The 27,827-nt window shown below is 41.8% G+C and overlaps 1 protein-coding gene across 1 annotated transcript in view; it reads left to right on the forward strand.

The window, feature by feature from the left end:
- The window catches only part of LOC133969877 (protein turtle homolog B-like), a 126,168-nt gene that overhangs the window by 87,924 nt on the left and 10,417 nt on the right, over window positions 1–27,827 (forward strand). The window contains exons 5-14 of the mRNA XM_062406584.1: window positions 1,163–1,280; window positions 11,262–11,403; window positions 15,001–15,146; window positions 18,561–18,703; window positions 18,913–19,053; window positions 19,178–19,294; window positions 20,104–20,254; window positions 22,182–22,293; window positions 24,517–24,692; window positions 26,967–27,193. Coding sequence (XP_062262568.1) covers window positions 1,163–1,280; window positions 11,262–11,403; window positions 15,001–15,146; window positions 18,561–18,703; window positions 18,913–19,053; window positions 19,178–19,294; window positions 20,104–20,254; window positions 22,182–22,293; window positions 24,517–24,692; window positions 26,967–27,193 — 1,473 coding nt within the window. The remainder of the gene's footprint in view (window positions 1–1,162; window positions 1,281–11,261; window positions 11,404–15,000; window positions 15,147–18,560; window positions 18,704–18,912; window positions 19,054–19,177; window positions 19,295–20,103; window positions 20,255–22,181; window positions 22,294–24,516; window positions 24,693–26,966; window positions 27,194–27,827) is intronic.

Raw genomic sequence — 27,827 nt, forward strand, 5'->3', positions numbered from 1 at the left:
ATATTGGTTATCTGTAGAACTGCCATCATGCTTGTCAGATCAGGTTGTAGTTTGGAGTCGTGGGACGATGCTTTTTATCTCCGTACTATTCTCTTTCCATCGTTGTGATATTGTTCGATTTTAGTTTGATCAGTCCAGACCGATATGTTTCTATCTTGTGCTGAATCCTCTGAGGTCTTCCCTTTCGCTGAAAAGGAAACATGTCCGTCTACATCCAGTAGAGCTTTTCCCACTTTCTATGTCGTCATGTAGGAGTTTTTCTTCACTTTGACTTCTCATTCTCAAGACTTTTGCTCCTCAGTTTGTTTATTTTTATTTATTCAGGTTTTCCTGTGCCTCTTATTTTGTTTGTTGTTATATACAACTTATGGTTTCGGCTTTGTTTGTTTTCTCTCGGAAACTTTTCTTTTGGAGTTTCTTTATTTAACTTTTTACTAACATCACCTCTTCACTCCTCAAACTTTGAACAATATCCTCTATTGTGCAGGAACACTAAAACACAGCAGGGCTGCTCGAGAAACAATTATTAGCGAAGTGTCTGTCCAATTACTTTTAATCCCTTACAATTTGGATTGTGTGACAAGACAGTTGGTGTTAGAAGAGCCACAGCTCACACACAGTTCATTCTATACTGGTTTGAACCTTCTCAAATTAAAGCTGAACCTTGGTACTTAAACCATTATTTTATTTCAGTCTAGATGTGGTGAAGCTCAGAGCCTGAAGAACAAAGGACGTTTTTCTGTCCAAATAGTTTCATTCTGGACTTTTAATGATAAAGGTCATGTATTGCATTGTGAAATTGGTGTTTCGCATTTAGTATGACAGTAATATTGGAAAGCATATCACTTAATAACCTTGAGCCAAATCCTAATCCTGTGGAAGACTATAAGCCCAGCAAGTTTCTGAGATCTTCATAAAGCAATTAGCTGGTAGTCCGAACTAAAAAAATAGCTTTTAGTTACTGTGAACCAGTCAGAAAAAACAGCTTCCTGCTGACCTTTAGTACAACCAAACATTCAAATTGTTCCCTGCAGGAGCATGTCTTCCATCTTTCATATAAAATTATGTTTAAATAAATGAAAATATTTACATGTTTCTGTACACGCTGCATGTATCATTCATGAGGCAGCAGAGGGACTGAAATGTTTGTGTTTCTATTCAGGTGTCTGATGGGAGTTTGACGGTGCTATCCATCACTCGGGAGGATCGAGGAGCCTACACATGTCGAGCGTTCAGTCCCCAGGGAGAGGCCATTCACACCACACGGCTACTTGTCCAAGGTAGGAGCATGCTAATGTGTAGCTGTGTCTTGATGTAAGAAGAAGGAGGTCATTTTTACAAGTTATTATGTCAACATTTTTTTCACAAAGCTATGATTTGATCTTGAGCTAAATAGTTTTTTGGAAAAAACAAAACTCTTTGAATAGACACATAACATCATATTAAAAATAACCCAAAGGTGACACATCCCAACTCATTTCTAAATCACACAATGTTGTTACTCATTCAACATCAATAATATTAAACAATATTATCAGGCATTACAAAATGATAACAACATCAATTTAGTTTAAAAAGAAAAAGTAGAAAGCTTTGTCATTGAGCACACTTAATTCAGCTTTGATGATACATTTTACCAACAAAAAACAAGGTGTGGGCTCTATCTCTGCACATAGCTATGCTCTGTTGCTCTGTTTGGTCTGGTATGACGCTGTAATGAAGGGTGAAAGGTTGAGTCATGGGTATTCACAATAAGACTAAATAATGACGGCTTGATTGACATTACTCAAATGGCTTTGATGAATCGTGCCTTGTATTTCTTATTTTAAATGTTTTTTATTCTCATGTTTGTTGATTCAATGGAAATATAATTTCTACTAATACACATAATTTGTTGTAGGTTACTCATCAACCCGACACAGGACTCTACTCTGTCTCTACTCTCCAATATCCATAACACTATACTTTTTTCTCTTCAAACATAGCAAATTCAGATTATTTGGTATGAGCACATTCTCACTTAACTTGAGAATTATCTACTAAAAAGCCAGTTTTTCACACTGGTGTTCATGTCCAACTAAGTAACATTATGTGGAAAAAGCAGTTGATATGAAATATCCAAAGCAAGAGAGATTTTTCTGACATACAATATTTAAGTACCTATACTCTTCTAAATCATTGTCTAAAGTCAATTGTCAAATCTAAAATATTTAATATTCTCCCTTTTTGTGGAGAGAAATGTAAGAGATCAAGGCTCCAAAAAGCATTCAGAGTTAAAGGTGTGTCAAGGGTTCAGACTGCAGCACTAAATATCACTGCTCTGATGGGGCTGCTGCACAATTAATCACCCTATGGCATGCACTAATAATGTAATGCATGGCCTTTGAGAGATGAAGCAGGATGAATACAGTGTTGTGGTTATGTTGAAGAAAAGCAGGATTTTGGTGTAAGACGATTTTGGTGTCAGACGAATTTCTGTATTTGGTGTTTACCTCTGATGTTGTTTAAAGAGATCAATAAAATAGAGGTCTAAATACCAGACCAATTCACATGCAAAGACATGATTTTTATAAAGATCTACAGGACAAACATTAAGTAAATAGACAAATTCACTCCACTTCCTTAAATATCCTGGACTCAAGCACTACCATCTAGTGCATTTGATGCCATTTGGTCCCGCCCATACACATGCTCGATATATCTCGAGTCTATCTCAGATGTCAATCATGACTTTTCAGTATGTTTGTATTGCATCAAATAACTCAACATAAAAGTCAAACTGAGAACCTTAACAAACATTAGTGTGTTCACACAACATTCTATAAAAAGATGGATAATATTGAGGTTAAGAAATTCTCAATGATAATTTACAAAGTTAAGAATTTATCTATTAAAATAAGGACGGTAAGCCTTTTTATATAAATAGTTGCTGAAATGCAGATTAGCTTGCAACAATATCTAGGGACATCTAGTGCATCAGATGCTTTGGGCTGAATGCTAACATCAGCAAGGTCACGTTGTCACAATATATAGCAGGCATCTATGTAAGGGTGTTAAAAAGTTTCGGATTAAAATATAGAACAGTTGACATTGATGTTAGGGACCTTGTCAAGGCCTATGAGACAAACTGTAATTTGTAAATATGGGCTATACAATTAATATTTAATTGTTTGATGTGATTACATATGATCAAATGCAAAAATAACAGTTCGGGGATCTTACAAGTTATTACAGCACATGTGGAGGAAGTCATGACTGCACCCTAGTCATTGACATCTTGCTCCGTAACACAGATGTGAACATCCCAGTGTTACTAGAGAAAGTCATGCGATACATAGGGTTCATCGTCTCTGGAACATGGAAGTCTTTACCTAACTAAATACTAATATATCCAGTAGAATAGATAATAGATATTTTAGTATGGAGCTAAGTGAACCAGCTGACACCAACATTGCCAACCCTAAGCCATGCTCCTATTATGGTCTCAATCGTTTTTAAGTGAAGGAGTGATTGATTTTGCTTATTGAAACCATGTTAAAGCCAAATAGATCCAGAAGGTGATTAGTGTATGATGCAGCAGCAGCCTTGAGAGTGCCACTAACCATGCTGAGATTAGTTAAGGGACCACTAAAAACTGCCTTTTACACAGGAACATTTCAGACTATCTGGAGCTTAACAATTGTGCTCGTAGAATTTGGCAGTTTATTAGTGATTGAGAACCAAAGAGAAAAAAAAGAATCCAAGGATTGTGGAGCTTTTTGCCTTCAGCTCCTAATGAAATGTCAGCTTCTTTAACTTAAGCAATCTGTCTGTATCAGTACGAACTCAGCTACAAAATCAAGACACATTTACAGAATAAATCGTCTATTGTTTACAATGTGCCAAACCATGCACACATCAGTGCTCAAAGTCACTTGTCTCTTTTTTTCCCCACGAAATAAACCCAGTATCAGATGTGATTCTGACCAACAACCTCAGATTTGATACACATCACCAAAGAGGATAAATGATAAAGCAGCAAACATGGCATTCCAGGTCCTGTCATTTAAAGATTATAGCCCCAGATGAACACAGCTCAGTGGTCATGACCTCATCTAAACTGAGTGAGCTGAGCCTCAATCTCAAATGAAATGTTTTCAGAGCTTTCACCTGACTGATTCCTATCGTTCTAGTGGAAAGTCCACAAAGTAGCAAAGGTCTATTATAGAAAGCTTAAGTCCTGACGTCACTGCTGGTCTACCCTCATCTACAATAACTCATCACAATCTCTCATTCAGATCTTTTGGTTCTGATCCTGATTCTGTTTTTTGGTGTTATTATTATTGAAACAAATGTCAGCGGAAACAAACTTGGCTGTTTATGAATGCGATTTGTGTATAGATAATAACTTGGATCCAGAAAAAGGATAAATCAAGAATCAATTATATGACCTGATGTAGGGCTGGGCGATATGACTTAAAACGATTTTTGGGGGATATTTTGAAATCACTGTACTAATTTTAAATTCATAAAAGTCCACAGGAAGTGGCTAGGCTAGAGGACATTAGCATTTCCGACGGTCCCTGAATGCACCTCGTCGGAAGAGATGATCGGACATTAGGCATAAAACCCGGTGTACATGACTTTGTTTAGAATTTAAATGTCAGGGCCTTCTGATCATTGAGCAGCTGTGGAAACTCTGTGTTTTTATAGGGAAATATTCCTAAGCATAATAGAATATTGGTCCGCCTGCTTTCACTAAATCGGTGGTAGTTAAAAGATAGATCATACCCTTTCAGTTGCTTTCATTCATCAGAGCACAGACAGTGAACATGCACGCAGAGATTGCATATTTCCTTCTGCGACTGGGTACAAAGCCAGCACTGAGCAAGAGTGGTTGTTTGACCCGTCTTGTATAATTTATGGGTGAGACAGATTAATAGAGGCCCTCCTGGAAAGCCACTGAGCAGCAGATCAGCTAAGAGACTACAGTGCCAACAAATCTCCATCACTCAGCCGTTCCCAAATAGGGAGGGTTGGCACACACACACAGACACACAAACACACACACGCCCACTCAAACACCAACAACAGTCATCCAGCACAGGCCTGGTCCTGGTTGTCCTGCTAAGGGGCTGGCAGATGGAAATGTTGTGCCTGTTAAAGGATCAGACTGTGGGCTACAGATCAGGACTAACATATGGGACTAACAGTTTGTATTTGCAACACTGGCTCAGCTCAGCCATACTTGTGTATCTGGGTGTTTGTTTGCATGTATGAGTGTGTGTTTTAGGCAAATCTGGCTGTGGATTATAAGAGTTATGAACAAATTGGAAGAAATGTGAGAATAAGTGTATGTGCATTTATGTGTGAATGTGTGTGTGTGTGTGTGTGTGTGTGTGTGTGTGTGTGTGTGTGTGTGTGTGTGTGTTTGCGTGCATACATCACCAGGAGAAAGTTTGCACTTAAGAGGTTATTAAGTACGAGTCCCTTGGATCTGCTATGTCAAAGATGGATATCGATGCAGGGTGTGTGTATTTCTATTTGACAGTCTGTGTAGTATTCAGAGTTTGGTGTTTAGGATGACAGAAATGTCATAGAGAAGCACTAAGTTACTGACATTGTATTGTTCTGTCTTGTTTCCTGCAAGGCACAGCTTGCAAGAACAAACATTTTTACTAGAAATACGAAACGATACAAAAGGTGGCTGAATGAGGTTGATGAGATTTGAAACCATGGATTAATATAAAATATGGTCATATTTTACAAGAAACAATACTGCCCCACTAACAATTCAATTTGTGTGCAGCATTTTCCTTTATGTTTAAAAAAATAGCATCATATTTACTAGTGCAGTGCCCGTCTGTTTGAAATGGCTTGTTTGCCTGGCCTGTGTCAGGAGTTACTTCAGAATTTTTTCATCGTCATTAGTCCTCAGACAGCTCTACAATATGCTGTCGGTTTATTGTTTGTGTGCTGAATGTTATGTGCAGAGCTTTTTATAAACAGTCTATGGCGATGATTGAAGTTAGACTATTTGTACATCTTACCTGGTTTATATGCAATGAAGATTTTATTGATAATGTTTATTTTTATTTTTAATTTTCTCTATTACTGTTTATGTGTCTGGCGTATATGTAAGTTTGCATGTTGAATTTTTTTTAGTTCCGTTAAGCAACAGACACAATATTCAGAACCTATATAACAACTTTTCAAAATAGAAGCTCTGTAATTTGATGTAAAGCATGGCAGCCTCTCCCCCCCCCCAAAAAAAAAAAAAAAAAAGGGGCTTTTGGTTTGTCAAACTGCTAAAGAGGAAGTAATTCTATGAATGTTGCTGCCATGATGCAGATCAGCACCTGCAACTCCTGTGAATTTGTGTGTCTCTGTCAGGCAGTTTGACCCAGTTGCCGACCACTGCGATTTATCCAAGGCATGTTCAGCTCGATCTACAGACTTCCCTACCCCTGTTTACTGCTACCAAACGCCGTTCGTCAGTTTACTCAATTCATATCATGTGCGTCAAGTGCAACAAATCTGACACTGTATTTCCCTGGGCCATTAGGTACACACTTGCCAAGTGTGAAGCTGATAAGCTGAATGGTTCATGAGATTTGTTACAAATAAAGACAGATTGATATTTGTAGAATTATTAGATGTTGTGTTACTCGTCAGTTGCCAAAGTGAAACCTTGTCATTGCTTTTTTTTGTCCCATCTACAGTCAAAGCGAATTACTTAAGCTATTATTCATATTTCAGAAGCTGGAAACATGACATGTTTTGTCTGTCTTGTCAAAATCATTTTCAAAGCTCATTTTTCTTTGCAAAAATCTGAAATTGTGAAGTGGCAAATGGAGTAAAGTATAACAAGTAAGGTTCCGGTGCGTTGATACATACTCCCTCTCACTGATATCTGATTGTTGCCATTTTCTCGATTTGACATTTTTTATTATGCCACTATTCCTGGTCTGTAGAAATGAGAAAGGAGAAAGCCGTTATCTCAGACATGTTCAAGATTAGAGGATTAGACGTGTTCAGACAAGCCTACACACCTGCCCAGCTGTTATCACTGGTGAAGGTGCTACTTATTTATAGTGTGTTTTATTTTGGTTGGTATTTCTGCATACTCTTCTTGACACTTGCGTGTCCCCGTGAACCTGAGGGCTGTGTTGTCTGGAGCCTTGTGCTCCTGGTAGGGTCTCCCATGGCAGAGTGGTCTCAGGTGAGGGGCCAGACTAAGAATGGTTCAAAACCCTCAATGAATATCGACGAAAGAGGAGATGGGACCCAGCCCGGAGGAAGCCCGGGGCCCCCGTCTGGAGCTAGGCCCAGACGGAGGGCTCGATGGCGAGCGTCTGGTGGCCGGGTTTGCCACGGAGCCCGGTCGGGCATAGCCCGAACAAACTACGTGGCACCCCCCCTCTTTTCATCTCATGGGCCCACCACCTGTGGGAAGACCCGTTGGGGTCGGGTGCGCAGCCACATGGGTGGCAGCGAAGGTAGGGGGTCTCGACGGACCAGACCCGGGTGGCAGAAGCTGGCTCTGGGGACGTGGAACGTCACCTCGCTGTGGGGAAAGGAACCGGAGCTTGTGAGGGAGGTGGAGCGCTATCAGTTAGATCTGGTGGGGCTTACCTCCACGCACAGTCTCAGCTCTGGTACCATACTCCTGGATAAGGGTTGGACTTTATTCTTCTCCGGAGTTGCCAAGGGCGTGAGGCGTCGGGCGGGTGTGGGGATACTCATAAATCCCCGGCTGAGCGCCGCGGTGTTGGAGTTTACCCCGGTAGACGAGAGGGTCGCCTCCCTGCGCCTAAGGGTTGTAGGGGGGAAAACTCTGACTGTTGTTTGTGCGTATGCACCAAACAGCAGTTCAGAGTACTCGGCCTTCTTGGAGACCCTGAATGGAGTCCTGTATGGGGCTCCAGTAGGGGACTCCGTAGTTCTGCTGGGTGACTTCAACGCCCACGTGGGCAACGATGGAGACACCTGGAGAGGCGTGGTGGGGAGGAACGGCCTCCCTGATCTGAACCCGAGTGGTCGTTTGTTATTGGACTTCTGTGCTAGCCATGGATTGTCCATAACAAACACCATGTTCGAACATAAGGGTGCTCATAAGTGTACCTGGTACCAGAGTACCCTAGGCCGAAGATCAATGATCGATTTTGTGATCGTGTCATCTGATCTGAGGCCGCATGTTTTGGACACTCGGGTAAAGAGAGGGGCGGAACTGTCAACCGACCACCATCTGGTTGTGAGTTGGATCAGGGAGTGGGGGAAATTTCCGGATAGACCTGGTAAGCCCAAACGAGTAGTGCGGGTGAACTGGGAACGTCTGGAGGAGGCCCCCGTCCTAGGTATCTTCAACTCACACCTCCGGCGGAGTTTTTCTGGCATTCCTGTGGAGGTTGGGGGCATTGAGCCGGAGTGGGCGGTGTTCAAAGCCTCCATTGCTGAAGCTGCGGCGGCTAGCTGTGGCCTCAGGGTCTTAGGCTCCTCAAGGGGCGGTAACCCTCGGACACCGTGGTGGACACCGGTGGTCAGGGAAGCCGTCCGATTGAAGAAGGAGGCCTTCCGGGATATGATATCCTGGAGGACTCCTGACTCGGTTGCAGGGTACCGACAGGCCCGAAGGGCTGCAGCTGCTGCCGTGTCGGAGGCTAAGCAGCGGGTGTGGGAGAAGTTCGGAGAGGTCATGGAGAAGGACTTTCGGTCGGCACCAAAGTGTTTCTGGAAGACTATCCGGCACCTCAGGAGGGGGAAACGGGGAACCATCCAAGCTGTGTACAGTAAGGATGGGACTCTGTTGACCTCAACTGAGGAGGTTGTCGGACGTTGGAAGGAACACTTTGAGGAACTCCTGAATCCGAATAACACGCCCTCTATGTTGGAGGCAGAGCTCGAGGTTGATGGTGTTTCATCGTCAATTTCCCTGGTGGAGGTCACTGAGGTGGTCAAACATCTCCGCAGTGGCAAGGCCCCAGGGATTGATGAGATCCGGCCAGAAATGCTAAAGGCTCTGGGTGTTGAGGGGCTGTCATGGTTGACACGCCTATTCAACATCGCGTGGGAGTCGGGTACAGTGCCAAAGGAGTGGCAAACTGGGGTGGTGGTTCCCCTGTTCAAAAAGGGGGACCAGAGAGTGTGTGCCAATTACCGGGGCATCACACTTCTCAGCCTCCCTGGTAAGGTCTACTCCAAGGTGCTGGAAAGGAGGGTTCGGCCGATCGTCGAACCTCAGATTGAAGAGGAACAATGCGGTTTTCGCCCCGGACGTGGAACTACAGACCAGCTCTTCACTCTCGCAAGGATCCTGGAGGGGGCCTGGGAGTATGCCCATCCGGTCTACATGTGTTTTGTGGATCTGGAGAAGGCGTATGACCGGGTCCCCCGGGAGAAACTGTGGGAGGTGTTGCGGGAGTATGGGGTAAGGGGGTCTATCCTCAGGGCCATCCAATCCCTGTACTCCCAAAGCGAGAGCTGTGTTCGCGTCCTCGGCAGCCAGTCAGTTTCGTTCTCAGTGGATGCTGGTCTCCGCCAGGGCTGCGCCTTGTCACCAATCCTGTTTGTGATATACATGGACAGGATATCGAGGCGTAGTCGGGGTGGGGAGGGGTTGCAGTTCGGTGGTCTGAGGATCTCGTCACTGCTTTTTGCAGATGACGTGGTCCTCATTGGATCATCGGCCTGTGACCTTCAGCACTCACTGGATCGGCTGGTGGCCGAGTGTGAAGCGGCTGGGATGAGGATCAGCACCTCTAAATCTGAGGCCATGACTCTTAGCAGGAAACCGATGGATTGCTTACTCCGGGTAGGAAATGAGTCCTTAGCCCAAGTGAAGGAGTTCAAGTACCTTGGGGTCTTGTTCGCGAGTGAGGGTACTATGGAGCGTGAGATTGGCCGGAGAATCGGAGCAGCGGGGGCGGTATTGCGTTCGCTTTACCGCACCGTTGTAACGAAAAGAGAGCTGAGCCGCAAGGCAAAGCTCTCGATCTACCGGTCGATCTTCGTTCCTATCCTCACCTATGGTCATGAGGGCTGGGTGATGACCGAAAGGACGAGATCACGGGTACAAGCGGCCGAGATGAGTTTTCTCAGAAGGGTGGCTGGCGTCTCCCTTAGGGATAGGGTGAGAAGCTCAGCCATCCGTGAGGAACTCGGATTAGAGCCGCTGCTCCTTCACTTAGAAAGGAGTCAGCTGAGGTGGTTCGGGCATCTGGTAAGGATGCCCACTGGGCGCCTTCCTTGGGAGGTGTTTCAGGCACGTCCAGTGGGGAGGAGACCTCGGGGAAGACCCAGGACTAGGTGGAGAGATTATATCTCAACACTGGCCTGGGAACGCCTCGGGATCCCCCCGTCAGAGTTGGTCAATGTGGCCCGGGAAAGGGAAGTCTGGGGCCCCCTGCTTGAGCTGCTCCCCCCGCGACCCGACCCCGGATAAGCGGATGAAAATGAGATGAGATGAGACAAGCCTACACACCTGCCCAGCTGTTATCACTGGTGAAGGTGCTACTTATTTATAGTGTGTTTTATTTTGGTTGGTATTTCTGCATACTCTTCTTGACACTTAAGTGCTGAGTGGGGCTCACAGATAGATTCAGCAACTATCGTGTTGTAAGTAGCAGAAAGCAGATTAAGGTAGAAAAATGTGTTTTTATCCTCAAGACTAGCATTGTTAAAGATATGGTTAAGGTCAGATGTAGGAAATGACTACCAATCAAGGATCATGGTAAAAATGTATCCAAGCGTGCAAGGAGGATTATCCATCTGGCACAGCAAGGATCACTCAATAAATTCCCATAATCCTTTGTTAAGTGCAAAATAAGTATGTGGTATGACTTAGAGGCGTGTGACGACAAACTCAGAGGGAGTGTACTGGTGTTAATCCAGTATGTTTACATGGCCCTAAATAGTACACATGACCCTTGTTCAGTATGGTAACTATGTCCTGTGTTGTGTTTGTGAAGTGTGTGATTCTACCACTGTGAGAGGAGATATCTGTGGGATGTCACACTGACCCATTTTCCTCCCCTTGTGGACAGTAATGGTAATTTAGATTTCAGGATACTATAACTTTAAAGATCTGTCACATTCTACAGACAGTGACGTTTTTTCTATTTATTTTTGTGTTATCATAAAGGGCTGTTTTAAGAACAAACTATACTCATGTGGACATACATTATTTTATACAAAGAGCACAATACAATACCTCTGTAATAAATAACACTTTTGGCACCATTTCGAAATGCCCTAATGAGTATGATTATGCTTTTCTTCATCAGGCCCTCCATTCATTGTGTCACCGCCAGAGAACATCACAGTGAACATCTCGCAGGATGCCTTCTTCACCTGCCAGGCAGAAGCCTACCCCCGCAACCTGACCTACACGTGGTTCTGGGAGAAGGACAACGTCTTCTTCAAGAAGTAAAGTTATGATAGGGTTTATAATCATCTGCCATATCATGTCAACCCATCTGTTCCTTCTGTTTGCAAGCCACTGTCAAGAGTTAGTGTTGGCTGTTGTTGTTTTCGTTGTGGGTATGCACTAAACACACTTTGTATAACATTTATATTAAATATCATACATCATGCATCATGAATAGAATCAATAATTAACTATGACTATTACTTTGCTAGAAGAACCACACTGCGAGTGTATGTCTCCACCAAACCAATGCAGCTTCAGCCTAACCTTTGACCTCATTGAGTCCATGTGACAACTGATCAAAGTTGAAGGAAAATCCTGAAAGGCAGACTTTAGCTATCAGGATCAAGAAGCTGTGTCAAGACACTGACCTCGACTTTTGACAATCAATTTGTAATGAGATGATCCATGCGTGAAACCGAAATTTTGTACCAAATTTGAAGAAATCCTTTAAAGGCATTCTTGCGATATCATGTTCACAAGAATGGGACGGACAGACGGACAACACAAAAACATAATGACTCTAGCAACTGTCTGTCGTTTAGAGTAAAGAGTACGTACTCTTCACCTTCAACAATCTTAAGTTTGTTGACTTGTTTGTGTATGCTGGTCTGTCAGGTAATTGGTTAAATTGGCTAGAGCCAACTCCCTGTCTGTAGAAACATATATAGAGACAAACAAGCATTTATTCCAATGGACAATTTAACCTGCTCGTGTTTGGATAGGCAAACTCCACACAGAAAGACCCTGGCCCAACCAGAGTTTGACATTTTTCCTGTTAGGTGAGGTTACTGTGCTTAACACTGCACCACCATGCTACACTAAGATCCACGTTACTTACTGTAAATAATGGAAAGCGTGTTGCTCACTATGTGACATTAGATCTCCCGAAATTTTAGGCTACATAGATACCACAAACAAATTTCATTTGAAAATGTATCATCTCTGCTACAGATATGTCTGGCATCTACACTACTCCAGAGTTTCAGAGTAGCTAAAACAGAGATGTTTGAAAACACAGCTGTCCCCGTTTTAATTTGAAAACTCCAGGGCTGCATTAATGTCTTGATGGTCCGAAATTGAGATGTTTGTTTTCATACAAAGAATATAGTGGATGTAGCCATAGTCAGGCTTGGCACTTTTTCCCACTGTTGCCAAACTGATTACATTTCCACTGTTGATGCTTGGATGCTTCAGACAGAGAAAATGCACTTGTCTATTTTGTTTCACTATAAAGTCCCCCGCAGCCAGAAAAACTTGAAGTTAACTTATGTTTATAATGCACATTCACAATGCATCAAGCGACATCAACATCCGCTTCACTAAACTCTTCTTCTGCTGAAGAACGTTTGATCGACAGGGATGGACCCAGCTATACAGCATATTTGGAACAAAGGGAAGCTTTTATTAAAATATATTTCTATTATGTATTTAGTATAACAGCTTGTATTCATTTTATTTTAGCTGTACAAAAAGGTAACCTATGAATTAGGCTAAGCAGGAAAACAAGTGTCTCCCCATGTCTTGAATGTTATTTTAGAACATTTTTATGGTCTTATATACTTAGCAAGATCACTTCAAATTAAGTATTGGAATTTTTACATTTTATTTTAAAATCAACAATCAGATCAGGTTAGATATGGATGCTGCTTCGTGACCTATTATCATCAACTGTCGGGATGGGGTTCAGTTTTATACAATCTAAATCCAGTTTTAAATCTGCTTATTCAATCTGAATCCTTTAAAATCCCTTATGGAATCATTTAGACAGTTAATTAGGTGGGAAAGGAAGCGACTCTTTTATTATTTTTACTATTCTAATGTGCTAAAATGCTAAAGGGACTTTACATATTTAATCTCTCTGTGGTGACATTCATTAACCCTGTCCTATATTATTTTGCCTTTGCACCTCACTGAGGGGCAATAAGTATGAATATGCCTTTATCTGTCAGAAACTCAACTAGTGTAAATATATGATAGATTTTACTGCACATGTGATGAAGCCAGCTGAAGGTGAACTCATTGAACTGCCACAGATCAAAGAATCTGATAGGTCACAGAATAACCAGTCCAGTAGCTGAACGAAGCATTTGCTCATCTTACTTTAACTGGATAGATGATACACACTGTTCCAGAATACATTTGGCTTGTACCATGTCGATCACAGGACAGTTATAAAAGCTAAAAAAGCAATTCGAAGATGTGATGAAATAAGGAGAGAAAAGATCACAGCCACCTGAGTTAAAGCGATTTAAATTAAACGTTTTCCACAGAAACTGTTGAGCTCATATTCTCTGGAAGGGAGACCCACCGGGCGCATATTCATAGAGCTAAGTAATTGATTCTTAATGCTTATCAGCTTGTATATTAGTCACACTATTTGACTGGAGACTGGTGTTTTTGAGAGAATGGGGTATAAAAATTAGACTTTCCACACTAAAGCACTTTGTCTCAGTGCCTCCAGATAGGGAGGCTGATAATTATCTACTTTCCTCTTAAAAAAGACCTTACAGTTATTTTAAACAGTATTTATATTTAATGGACTATTTTGTCTTGCCTGCTGTGGACAGTAATGTTAGTTATAAATATTTTGTGTCAGACTTCGGGACCGGAGACGTCTCACCTCGGTATTATCTTAAACATTGCTTCCCAAACTAGGGTACGTGTACCCCCAGGGGTCCGCAAAGTGGTTCAGGGGGTATGCGGGGACAAAATTTGATATGCGTTTTGCATAGTTCTCCATCACTGGGTCCTATCGCACGCGCCTGCGTGGAGCGCGTCTGTAGCCATTGACGGGCTATAACACAATTTAAGTTGATGTTTGAAAAGTGCACTTGACGTTATTGTCCCAGTTACATGACATTGATTAGTTTATTTTTTGCAGCAGCCTACACAGCCACAAAAGTGTGCATGGTTTAATGCACCTTTTGGATGAAACAGTTTAATTTTAATTTGATAAAATTTGTTGTTGAAAAACATGCAGGCACTGTGCATGACTCTACAAAAAACATGAACCAGGATCTGTGTGATCCCCCTCCACTTTACCAAACGAGAGCTGGATGAGTTACAGAGTCTGAAATATCTGCACCTGGCAGAGATAGCATTTGCATTAATATCAGTTAATCTGCCAGAGGCGCACTGGCATCGTCTAATGATTTTCAGCTATACGGCAGTAACTAATAAGCAGGGGAATATGTGATCCTGTAATTTCCAGCTGCCTGTCAAGCCTGTATACCACGCAACCAAACAATCTGATTCATGAATCAAACTGTGAGCCGAACATCATTTATACCAAAGTCAGAGCGACACATCCACTGGGATGTGTGCAAAAAAGAGCAAGAAATCGTTGCTTTGGCCAAATATCTGTCATCATCTTCAAAGAAGTGTTGTATCGTGCTGCAGTGGCAGTATACATGTACATCTATCATAGATATTCTGCAGCAGATGACAAAAATGTGCTGAATTATTCTCAGAAAACGTTTCACAATGTCTGTATCGTATTTTGAAATACAGCTACATGTTTCGCTCATTTCTGACCAGTGACTGGATGTGTACTACTCCTCATACTGATGTTTCCCTTGTCTTTACTTTCACAGTGACTTAAAACGCAGAGTCAGTATTCTCATCGACGGCTCCCTCATCATTGCCCAAGTCAAGCCAGAGGATAATGGGAAATACACATGTGCACCGAGCAACAGCCTGGGCCGACCACCGACTGCCTCTGCTTACTTAACAGTCCAATGTGAGTGTGCTGTCTTTCTTCTTTCTTCTTTTTTTAAGGTTTGACTATATATGGGACAGGGAAGAACCCATCCAATAAAGGTGCAGATCCGGATCAGCGGGCAGGGCGTGAGATATTGTGTTTCAAAAATGTATTTGAGAAGGAGACTGAAAAGGTGACTGATATTTATGATTTGTTGCAATGTGGTGCAGCTCCAAATATAAATCTTGATCAAGTGAATTTAAATGTGGTTTCATAAGGAGAATGCTTTGGCAGAGGTATGCACTCTGCTGAGAGCCAATCTAGTTGCATGTGTTCCCTTCGGGGTCTATTATTTAGTCAAAGCTGAGGTCTTCTCTTTGGTATAAAAAAAAGCAGTAGGAGCATCAGGATGGTCAAGAAATGACATTTCAGTTGTACTACATGTACATGTTGAGTAATTCAATTAACTTTTACAGCCTTGTTTTTCGAATTTCTCATTCAGCTTACCAGTGTGTTGATGATTTGGTTTTACAAACACACATTCTCACTTATTACAGTGGCAAATGCTCATTTGATAAACAAGTATGTATCAGAATTTATAAACATTTGAATTAAAATATGATGGTTCAAATCTCAACACATTGTCATTTTCTAATCTTGATGACCGTTTAAAGCTCTTTACTGTATAGTTTTTCCATTCACCTCACACACACACATCCATACAGCACATCTATGTGTAGCACCTTCTCATCAGACATCAGTCACACACAAAAAATCAGTGACGTTAAGATCACTATACACTGCCCTGTATGGATATCAGAAACATTCAGTGTAATCTGGCTGCCATTCGTGGTCCCACAAACATAAAGTTGTTAGTCTTCAAACTAACTTGGACAGGTCCAATAATATCTCTCTTTCAACATCAAAAGGCTTCTTTTCAGGAAAGTAGGACATCCTGGAGCACTCAAGTTTTTTTGGGGATGTATTAGTGCATTAACTCTGTAACAGATATCAGACATGTCTATCTTGACAAATTGCTTAAATTTTAATGGAACAGCCATTCAACAGCATAATGTGTGGGATCACCGATCTTTATCTCTATTGAGAAGGGCCCCCAGATCTAAGCAAAGTTTCTGTGCATTCGGTCTGTAGCAGCATTATTTCCTGTTAAATCTTCACCGATCTGGAGTTGCATGTCGTTGGGGTGAAACTGTGTTAAATACATCCTCTATTTTGTGGAATTATCCGGACTCCCATCCAGTCTCATTCATATCGCAGACACACCCCTAAAACCACCCAATCACGCCTTTGCTTTCTCAAGTACACTTCTGTTTTCTTCTTCCCTTTCTTCCCTACCTCTCTTCATTTCTAATCATGTATATTCATGTAGTAGTCTCTCCCTCTGTCTTTATCACAGGATGCTCCTTCTTCTCTCCTCTCATAGAGCTATTGCTCTCTCCATCAGTCACTCCCAGCTGTAGAATTTATCACAGGGAGGCAAAAGCTTGACCGGCTTTCAGATTCCAGCCTTGTCGACCGGTGACCGGCCTCAGTAGTCAAGGCAACAGACATTTTGCATTCCGTCACGCTCCTGACTCCTCCGATGGCTGCACGTTAGATTAGGTGGCGTGCTTGTGTGTGTGTGTGTGTGTGTGAGAGTGTGACGAACAGAGGCAGGCAATACCAGTTGTGAGGAGGAGGGAGAAGTGAAAAGGGGGGATTACATCATTGCTGTTAGAGAAGGGACTATTCCCTGTCAGACTGCAGAGGGCTCTCTCCCGCCCTCTTTCTCTCTCTCTCTCTCTCTCTCTCTCTCTCTCTCTCTCTGTCTGTCTTTTGCCCTATTCTTTCCTCTCAGCCTAATTTTCTCCTTTTGTTCCCTCTTCTTCTGTTCATCCCTTTCTCCCTGTCCCTCGACATCAGCTCTTCTATCCTTCTTTCGTGCCCTTTTTCTCCCTTTTGCCTCATCCTGCTTAAATCTCTCTCCCACACGTTCTGTCCTCCCAGTGTCTTTTTCCCTGAAGCATTTTGCAGGGGGAACCAGCGGGTTGTGAGCGATAGCATTGTCTGAGGACTATTTTTAGAAACTTGGCTGATACTCTTGTCTGAGGTGCTCGTGGAGGGGCTCCCCTGGGCTCTTGTGGCAGAGCACTGGCCGGTCAGTGGCTAGGACTGCAGACAACAGCGGTTGTAGTTTAAACTTGTTCTGGCAACAGCGAGGTCAATCGATATATCTCTCTCTGTCACTCTCTCACTCTCTCTCAATCCCTCCATCTAGGAATGTCACGCAATCATTCACTCACTCACTCTCTCATCTTTCCTTTGTAGTGCCAAGCGAATGCCGTATGCCTTTTTGTCACTTCATTTCCAGCCACACCACATCAATTATCCTCTCTCTTCCACCAGCTTCTCTAAGCCTTACGTCATCCAGTCACATCGCTCTCGTTCTCTCTCTCTCTCTCTCACCTGTCCTCTTTCCCACGCTCATGCTCAGCCTTGCTCGTCCTTCCTCTATCGCCCCGCTGAAAGCGCACTCTCCTCCTCCTCCTCCTCTCACTCACCCACTCACACCCTTTTCTCCTCCTTATCACTCAGTGCCTGCTTTGAGGCTCTCCTCCTTGACCTCATTTAGGCACCACACAGTTCTCTCCCCTCCTTACAATTCAGTGATTTAGGAGAGGTTTTAGCCTCTCCTCATTTTTACTTCTCTTAGCCCATTTCCTCCAGCTGGGGATGGATGGACTTTTTCTTGTGTGCCTGTGTTTTCCCAAAGGGTGTAGCTTGACCATATCAGATCTCAATTATTTAAGTCTTGAGTTACACGGGGGAACAGGATATGTGAAGCAAATACAATCCATACAAATCAGAGTTTATCTGACTACAGTGATTGAGGTGAGGAAGTTTAGTTAGGAAATGGGGGCATAAAATAATCATTAATTAATTGTAATCGAGGGAAAAGTTTGAAATAATCATGATAATGATTTGAAGTCATATCGTCTAGCCCGTATAGTAATACTATAGAGTTTTGATATTTTGTTACTGTTTCTCTCTAACTATATCACTTTCTTTTGAAATGTGATGTTACTGTTTTTTCCAGGCAGTGAACATGTTTTGTTTGTCATAGAAGACAGTGAATCATGAATGAGACAGTTGTAAGGAGACTTGATCCTTGGTTTAAATCTTTTTGGGTTTACTATGTGTGTTCTCTGGCACACTCTGCGGCACACTTCATTTTAACGGACAAATAAACCTGATGTGCTAGGATACACACACAAATGCTGCTCTGAGACCAGCTGTGCTGCCCATACAGTCATTTATCATGTTATGATGAGCCAACTTCCCATAAACTGTGTGATTTCCCAGTCTCTCCTGAGCAGCTATTATAATCACCAGACTTCCCAAGCTGCAAAGACGTGATTAACCACTAGCTTCTCTGTCTGTGTTTTTGACTAGATCCTGCCCGCGTGGTAAACATGCCATCCGTCATCTACGTGGCCATTGGTTTGCCAGGCTTCATCCGCTGTCCTATAGATGCTAACCCCCCTGTAACTCTAGTTAAGTGGAAGAAAGATGGCCTCCCTCTCCGGATAGATAAGGTGAGCGGGTAAAGTGCTGCACTTTGGTTCCGCTCATTTTTCCCTGCCTCAGTCTGGAAACAACTTAGCAATTTCTGTATTCCATTTGTTTATTGAGGGAAAATGGAAGTTCCTCTGAGTTATAGCCTGTATCTGATTTTTATACTTATAATTTGAGATGTCTTATACTTATATACCCTACATATTGTCCATAACATCCCCATCCACAGTACCCTGGTTGGAGCCAAATGGAGGATGGTAGCATCCGCGTGGCAGAGGTGACAGAGGACTCTCTCGGCACCTATACCTGCATGCCTTACAATGCACTGGGATCCATGGGATGGTCCCCTCCTGCTCCCCTGGTGCTAAAGGTATGTGGATGGTCACTCTGCACTTATTGACGATAAATATACTTATCTATCCCAAATTAGCTCTATTGCATCCAGGAGAAAGTGCTCACCCTAGACCCCCGTTTGGATGTTTCACACTGGACAGGACCCTCCCAAATTCTCAGTGGTTCCTGGAGGGGAGTACAGGCAGGAGGCTGGGAGAGAGCTGGTTATTCCCTGTGAGGCAGAGGGAGACCCCTTTCCCAACATCACATGGCGGAAGGTAAGACATCCTCCTCACTCCTGCTCTGCTGTATATAATTTTGACACCTCATTTATACATAAATAGGTTTTTCAGTAATTCATGTTGTTTAATATTAGGCTTAGTATTTTCCATTTAGAAGCCTTTATTTTTTTTTATATCAGGGCCTGTACTGGGTGCTCAGATTTTAATTTCTCAAATTTCTAATTTGTCATTTAGATCACATTTTAATGATGTCTATAAAATAAGCCATCAATGGGAACATGTACGCGTCTCTCAATTGTTTGCTTGATTATGAGGCATGTTTTATTTTGCTCTTTGATGAGGTTTTGTTTGTCGCCCTCTTATGTAATGACATTTTATAAATCATTAGTCTGTCTATTTCATACAATGAAGCAATATTATTGTAGTAGATTTGAGACTTAGAACTGTTAATATTGGTGGCTGTGGAGGTAAAACAAATGGTTGGAAGTTCAACCTATGGCTTCTGCAGTCCACATGCCGAAGTATCTTTGGGCACTGAATGCCCAAATTACCCCTGACAGCTGTGCCAGCAGTTTGTGAGGGGCGTGTGATAGAAAAAATGCTGTGTAAAGAAGCGTGTGAATGACTTTAAGTGTAAGGTTAAGTGGCTTAAAGTGGAAAAGTGCTGTAAAAATATGCTCCATTTACCATTTAATACAATTTTTAGTGACTGGTGAATAGAGTGTTGACTGTGCCTTTCTTCACAATTTAAAAAATGTTCATTTCATGTAACAACATTTTTTGCATCTCCTGCCGTCTCTCTTTCATGACTGATTCTTGTCTTTCTATGCCGTGGCGGAATGCAGGTAGGGAAGCCCAGCAAAAGCAAGCACAATGTTCTGCCCCGTGGCAGCTTACAGTTCAAGTCACTCACAAAGGAGGACCACGGGGAGTGGGAGTGTGTCGCCACCAACGTTGCCACGAGCATCACTGCCAGCACGCACGTCCAAGTGATAGGTACCCAACATGTGCATGAATGCACACACATACTGAAGCTTACAGAAAAATACAATGTACAATATGTAAGACTCTCTTTATATAGAAAGTACAATAATTAGCCAATGACTAAGCTCCATCCCACTTGGTTAATGCTGCTCCGCCTGATTCTCACTGGCAATAGTCAATTTGCCTGCTGAAATTACAGCTATTACTGGCAGATTTCATTAGCTCTGCCTAACTAGCTATTTAAACTTATTAAGCATTAGCTTCAAGAATCTTAACGCACTTAATCAGCAACAGCAACATACAGTACGCGATGTTTGGCAAAAGATGTTCAGGGGTAAAGGGGTGGGGTTAATAATTTACAGTTAATTAACCTAATTTATTTAATAAGGAACATAAACATTCAAAAAAAGCACCGAACAAATAGGAGCCACTAAGTTAGACTCGCAAAGATTAACGCAGACATTCTGGGAGCTGAGTCATTACTAAGAGTGGTGTGTGGTGCATGCATGTATGAATGATACACAGTGCACAGTGATTATATAACATATGGAAGAACCAGTAGAGGTGGTTCTCAGGGAGCTCATAAATGTAGGTCATGGTTGAAACACAAGATGCACTTTGTCATTAGGACACAGGATGATGAGGAAGGTGAAATGCTGGAGTGGAATCAGGGCCAGCAGGGAACCAAATCTACAGCTGAGATGTGATCAGCCCAGCTTAACCCAGAGACCAGCACGTCTAAAGCTTAATGCAGTGCTGCATGCTATTTGCTTCTCACTTCCAATGTCCAAGACATACAGCATCGCACTCCTCAAAAGACATTTTGGAGGCGAGCTGCAGAAACAAATTCTGTAATAATCATACAGATATTGATTAGATGGTGTATAGCAGTAATAGTAGTATTATGCAACTGCTTGGTGATAATTTTGGACCAGAAGTGTTGTTTGTCAAAGAAAGCCCCTTTCTAGCAGATGTAGGACAGTGAAAGCAGTGTGGGGAGACAACACTATACACTCATTGTATTGCTTTTGCCCCCTAAAACAAGATATCCTGGAAGAAAATCAGAAAGCATGAATTAGTAATGAAATGTTGAATGTCTAAAACATTGGAATGCATCTGGCCTTGTTTGCCCTGTTGTCAGTCTTTGTCCTTGCTGACCGCTGTACTTCCTCTCTGGATGTGAGCCACTTAAATCAGAGCAATGCAGTGGCTGTATTGAACTGGCTCCTTGTTGTTTCCTGTTGCCTTGGCTCAGGCACAGTATCTGAATAATGGAAGTGGCGAGAGGGTTATCTTTTGCTTTATATCAATACTTTATCTGGGTTAAAATATTCAAGATTTATTTTTCTTACATTATTTTCACGATCTCTACCCAGTACACTACTCTGGTTGAGGTTTAAGGGCAGAGGATGCCGCACCTTGTTAAGCCCTATCAGATATATTTTGAATATGGGCGATACAAATACAATTTGATTGATTTATTAAACCAGGAAAGATGAACACAACATTTTCTAACTTCACTCAAAACCATAGATTGTTTATAAAAAGCCCTGCACACAACATCCAGCACACAAACAATACAAAAAAGCAACAGTATATTGTAGGGCTGTTTGAGGAGAACTCACTGGCAAGGGAAATTCTGATGTATAGCTGCGGAGCATAGCAACAGGTCAAGTAAACAGCCTATTCCAAACAGCTGGGTTTGCAATGAGCACTGCACCAGTTATGCAAATATACCATAAACTCCTTATTTTTGTCTTTGCAGTTGAAGGTTTACTGGCTGCTGAAAACATTACCAAATTACATTATACATGACATTATACATACATGTGTCCAGCTCACAATACATTTCTTTGATAAGTAAAATGAATGTAGTGTGTCACAGCAGGAGCCCTCAGTGACTAATGTGCCCTTTGAACAACACCTTTTCTCTCTGCAGGCACAAGCCCCCACGCCCCCACCAGAGTCCACGTGGTGGCATCCTCCACCTGGGCCAACGTGTCCTGGGTGGCGGGCTATGATGGAGGTTTCCCACAGACATTCTCAGTCTGGTATGGCCATGTGTGAGTCATCCCAGCATGCTTTGCTTCCTGCTTTTTTTCCTCCTCCAATACTTCCTCTGTTGTTTGGTAAAAAATGTCTTTTCCAGGGTTGTGTTCAGAACAGTTGTGAAAACGTAGAGATGGAAATACATGGCGATCCAGTGTGAGTGAGTTTTCATCTCTTACCTTGACATTTCTGGAGGAACGGGTAGAAACAGCTGCAACTCAACTGAACATGACCCAAAGTTCTGTCCTACTGCTGTTGTTGCTGCTGCTGCTGCTGCTGCTGCTGCTGCTGCTGCTTTGCTCCTGCTTGACCGGATCTGGAATGTTTGACGACTCAAGATTGTAACCATGGCAGGCACAGGATAACTTGAATTGAACTGAACTGAAGGGATGTATTACCCACACACTAAACGGTGTGTGTAGAGCAAATAAAACATTAATCTCAAGCATAATTTAAAATGAAGTTTATAGGATGCTGTTATGCAATTCAACTAAGTGCTTATTAAAGTATCATGGCCTTGTACATCGCTGACTTTTTAATGGAGGTAGGTTCCCTAAATCTTACTCGCACAAACGTCCTATTTGATGCAGATGCAACAACTGATCTTATAATCAGGCGTAAATTTATGCAGTTCTGATCGTAGTATCTGATGGCAATACATTAGTGTAAATTCTGAAATATACTCAATCAAAGAGAGAAAGACAGAAAGGATTGACCTAACATCAACATTCTGTGGTGCTCATAAATTTAGAGTGCGTATTATATGAAACACGCTGTAGGTTAGACACACCATCATATACCAAAACAAAGTTTAAGCTGTGAGTAGAATCATCACAAACATATGAGACTATCCTGCAGGGCTCTTTAATTACATTTCAAGTTGTGTGTCTCTCGCGACTTTAACATAAACAGAGCTGATTGTATCATTCTACCTGCAACTGAGGAAATATTGGAAATGTGATTTTATCTCTATAAACTGAGAATGCTGAAGGTGTGAGGTAAATACTAAAACATTTTATCGTAACACCTTATGAAGGGATGTCCTGAACTAACCCACAGGATCAGGGTAAAGCATAATAAGAATGACACTTCTTATAGCAACTCATCGCCCTTTGTCAAGCCAGTGAAGGAAGTGTGGGGCGGAAGAAATATTAAACATAAGCAGACAGAAGCTTTTTTTAACGATAATCCTACAGACAGCAACCAATAGTGAGTGAAGCAGCTTGGGGTTGCATCTATCTTAGTGTCATGCCTCAGGTGGGCCAAGCCCCCACATTCTATTAAAGGTGCATTTCAGCATCAGTATTGTTTTGCGGGGGTTGAAAAGCCAGTTTCCAAATGTTGTGTGAACCATTTTACCACAGATCAACAGCAAAGGATTGACTTTGTTGCATATTATTTATTAAAACAGTACGGAGTTTTATGGAAATAATTTTTTATTGGACATTTTAAGTAAAATTGTGACAAATTATGATTTTTCTTTATACTGAGCTATTCATCTGGCAAACTTAAACTAAACTGCATTAGTGTAACAAATTTAAGTTGAGGCATTATGTAGGGTAAAAACATAATACATTTAAACAGTGGATTAGACTGAAGCAACAGTTACCAATCAATGGGATGAAACTTAAAAACCGTAGGTTAATCACCTCTTAGATTATTTGGCATGGTGCTGATATTTTTATATTATTAATACATTACTTTAAAAGTTATCTTGGTAGGTAATGTGCTGCATGACAAGGACCCTTCAAAAAAAATACTTTTAAGCAATAAAAAACTCATTACTGTATAACTCTGTGCTTTTACTGTAGATTTGTTGCAGCCATTGCATGTGTTACGGTTGTCTGCTGTTTTTGGTGATCGGTTGCAGGTGACGCTGAATGTATGGCAACAGCAAACTGCAAAGCTGAGCAAAGCATGGGCTTACTTCCATCAAGTAAATGAAGTGAACTGTGAAAATTCATGGAAGAAATAAATTATTTCCCCATTATGTAATGCCACATCAGTGATATGACTAGAACTGCTGCAAACAATTGTGTAATATTATGGTAAATTGTAGTGTGTTAAAGTGTGTAATGATATTTATTCAACTAGAACATCAACATCAATGCAGCTTTTACCTGAATCTAAAATAGAACAACAACCAACAAACTCCTGCTATCCTAATTTATTTATCTATTTCATTGCTGTCTGTCCTCTCACTTCTTGTCCTGACTCCTGTGCAGGATGAAGAGGGAGCATTTAGGTCCACATGACTGGCTTTCCATACCCGTGCCTGGAGGCCACGACTGGATGTTGGTGCCTGGTTTGGAGCCAGAGACAACATACCAGTTCAGCGTCCTGGCCCAAAACAAGCTCGGTACAGGACCCTTCAGCGAGGTTGTCACTGTGAACACACTAGGTTAGTATACGCACCGCTGCTGCACCTAGACCAATCCATCCAATAATACAGTAGCTTTGGCAGCCATGCAGCTAGGATGGACCAAAGAGTAGCTGTGTCTCAGTTCAGGGCTGAATCCCTCAGAGGCTGCATTTGAAGGCTCCTTCACCCATAAATGAAAGTTCCAATGGGTGGATCCTTCCATGCTCAACATATCTCAGGAGTCATTGTGCTTTGGTGACAAACTCTTTTCCAAAGAGGATCTGGCACAGCTAATGACAACACGTGTAACGAATGAGTATCAAGGTTCAATTCAACTAATCAACTGACAGTGTTATTACCTAACTTCAATAAAAGAAGATAGCCTGGTGATGGCAATCAGGGTTAGTCTCTGTAGACCAGATTGTCTCATTTCGAATTGGCCTTTGCGCTGTAGTCTGCGGGTAGACTGGGACCTCTGAAGGATGCAGCCCCTTGAGACACAGCAAGGGTGTGACTTGGAACCAAAGATAAACATATGTTTGAAGTGCTAAACTCAACATTTATTCAACACCATGTTCTGAATTTGAAATATAGTAAACTGTGTTTACCTCTCATAGTTCTAATTTCTTTATGATATTTTTCATATCAGTATTTGAATAATAGACCAGTTCATGAAAAGAATTCCACTTCGTTTCATGAACATAATGTTCCAGATAAGATTAGCGCTGCAGTGGTTGAGAATTCATTATAGAAACTCCTGTGCTGTGAATGAAGTCTGATGTTAGATGTGCTCAGTCCAAGTAGAACTAGACTAAAGAATTCAGACCCTAACCCTCATTTTACCTTCATGTCTATAAATGTTCATTCAGAAAATTTGAGAGGGCACAAACAAACAAACAATTTTAAACAGACAGTTGTTAGTTTCAATAAACTACTCAAACTTCTTTTTAGAACTGACTAAATGCAATGTGTCAAAAATCCCTCCCGCCTCTATTCAGCACCTGAGTTCAGCTTTGTCCCCTGTAGAGCGTCCTCGGGTCTCTTGAAAGGCAGAGAGGAGGCAGTGAATGATTCTGCATCAGTGATTGTTCTCTGACATGAACCCAGTTAATCCTCCTATACGACTATTATACAGAGCCAGTGGGTTATGAGTGAATTAATAAGGGAACATTTTCTGCCCTTACTAAACTTGCTTCATCTAAAAAAAAAAATAAAAAAAAAAATCATGGCTGAAGTGGTTTTAAGAAATCTGGGATTGTTATATTTCAGATTTCTGGATGTTTTTCTACTTCAAGCAAATACAATGTAACATAGATGTTAAAAGGTTTGATTGGGCTTTGATTGAACCATTATGCATTGTTAAAGGGACATTTATTAAGTGTAAATTAAGCTGTCACAGATTATTACTTAAAGATAAGTGAAGTGCTTAAAATTGTGATTACTATTCACACTCTGTCTTTTGTGTCACAAGCAAAGATGACAAAGTATTCAGCTCCTTCTCTCCCTCATGGGTGATACAGAATGTTGAATATTGGAGCCATGCTGAAGAAAAAGTCTGAGATTTTCATAAGATTATCAGAAAAGTCATAATTTTAGGCTACGTATCATTTAAATGGTAAATATCAGATGGTGATGCATCCAAATATTTGTGTGTATTAAAAAGAAGAATACAGGGTCTCTTGTTAAGTTATACTTAAGTATAGGTCTCACTAATAACAAAGTACTTTAAAATACTTCATCTTCTGTCACATCAGACTACTTTACCAAGACTTTGAAAAGATTATGTAAGAAACTGAGTCTATTTCGAAGAACTAACCACAGGAACTTTTTTCCTCCAAAGGGACTGAAACTTTCTTTTCCTCATAATATTACAACTTTATTCAAGAAATCTCAGAAAATATGGCTCCAATACTCAGACATAGAGTTTAAGGTTTACTTTATTTTAACTTTCTGTGCTGTGGAAAAACCACAGCACAGAAAGCTTTCGCTGTGAACTGCATCAAAACAAAACAGAAGTGAGAAGAAACTGTATCATGCATATCCCTCCAGGGTGATGAGCGGATACAAAGCAGTTTGTGGGTCAGAATTGAGCAGTGATGACGATTGGAGTTGACATACGAGCTGGGATGATAAAATATTCATGAAATGGTCCTAAACGTTGCAAGGATGCAGAGATGAAGTGTGACTTTTACTTGTGTTAGAAATGCATGCATTATAGAAGCTTCATCACATCTTGTATATGTCAGTGTCAAAGTGTAAAAGAAACTCACTTACTAACTCACAACTCTTCTCAACCCTAACATGCTCTTCCAGTATTTCCTATAAGTACCCCTGAACCATTGGTGCTGCTTACCCCACCACGGTGCCTCACAGCCAATCGCACGCAGCAGGGAGTCCTGCTCACCTGGATCCCGCCTGCCAACCACACAGCACCTATCCAGCATTATGTCATGGACTTTCGCCTGGGGGAGAGGTGGGAGGTCTTGGACGACAGCATTACTGCTGGGGAGACGGAGTTGCTTGCCCGAGACCTCATCCAGGTAAAAGACAGGAAAGAGACTGTACACTGTAAGAATCACACAATACTGAACCCCAAATGGCCCCTGGAGGCTGTCCTGGCATGTGATGTATGAGAAAAAAAACATGTATAGAAAAACTGGTCATTAAAGGTCCAGTGTGTAAGATTTAGGTGAAAGGGATCTATTGGCAGAATTTGAAAATAAAATTATCCTAGTGGTGTTTGCACTAGTCTGTACTCACCTAAATTGCCCAAATTGTTGTTTTCTTAACCCTAGAATGGACCTTTTATCTACATCAGGAGCAGGTCCTCTGTCTACAGAGGCTGCCATGTTTTTTACAGTAGACCCGACTGGACAAACTAAACACCTTTTTTATGACTTCTGAAGGCTACCGTTAGGTTTTCCTTTATGCTTGGTTTGGGAGGGCTGGGGGGTTTTCAGCTGTAATATGCAACTTCACCAGTAGATGTCACAAAATCCTACACACTGAGCCTTTAAGACTAGAACAGCTCTATAAAAAATACAGACCAGTTACCCTTTACAGAGGCACTTCAAGTTGAAAGATGTGTTTAACCCACAGAGTTAAACACATCTTTCAACTTGCAGAAAATAAATCATACAAATATCAAGACACATAGACGGAAGTCTTTATGAT

This window comes from Platichthys flesus, chromosome 15, assembly GCF_949316205.1.
Source record: "Platichthys flesus chromosome 15, fPlaFle2.1, whole genome shotgun sequence".
NCBI lineage: Eukaryota > Metazoa > Chordata > Actinopteri > Pleuronectiformes > Pleuronectidae > Platichthys > Platichthys flesus.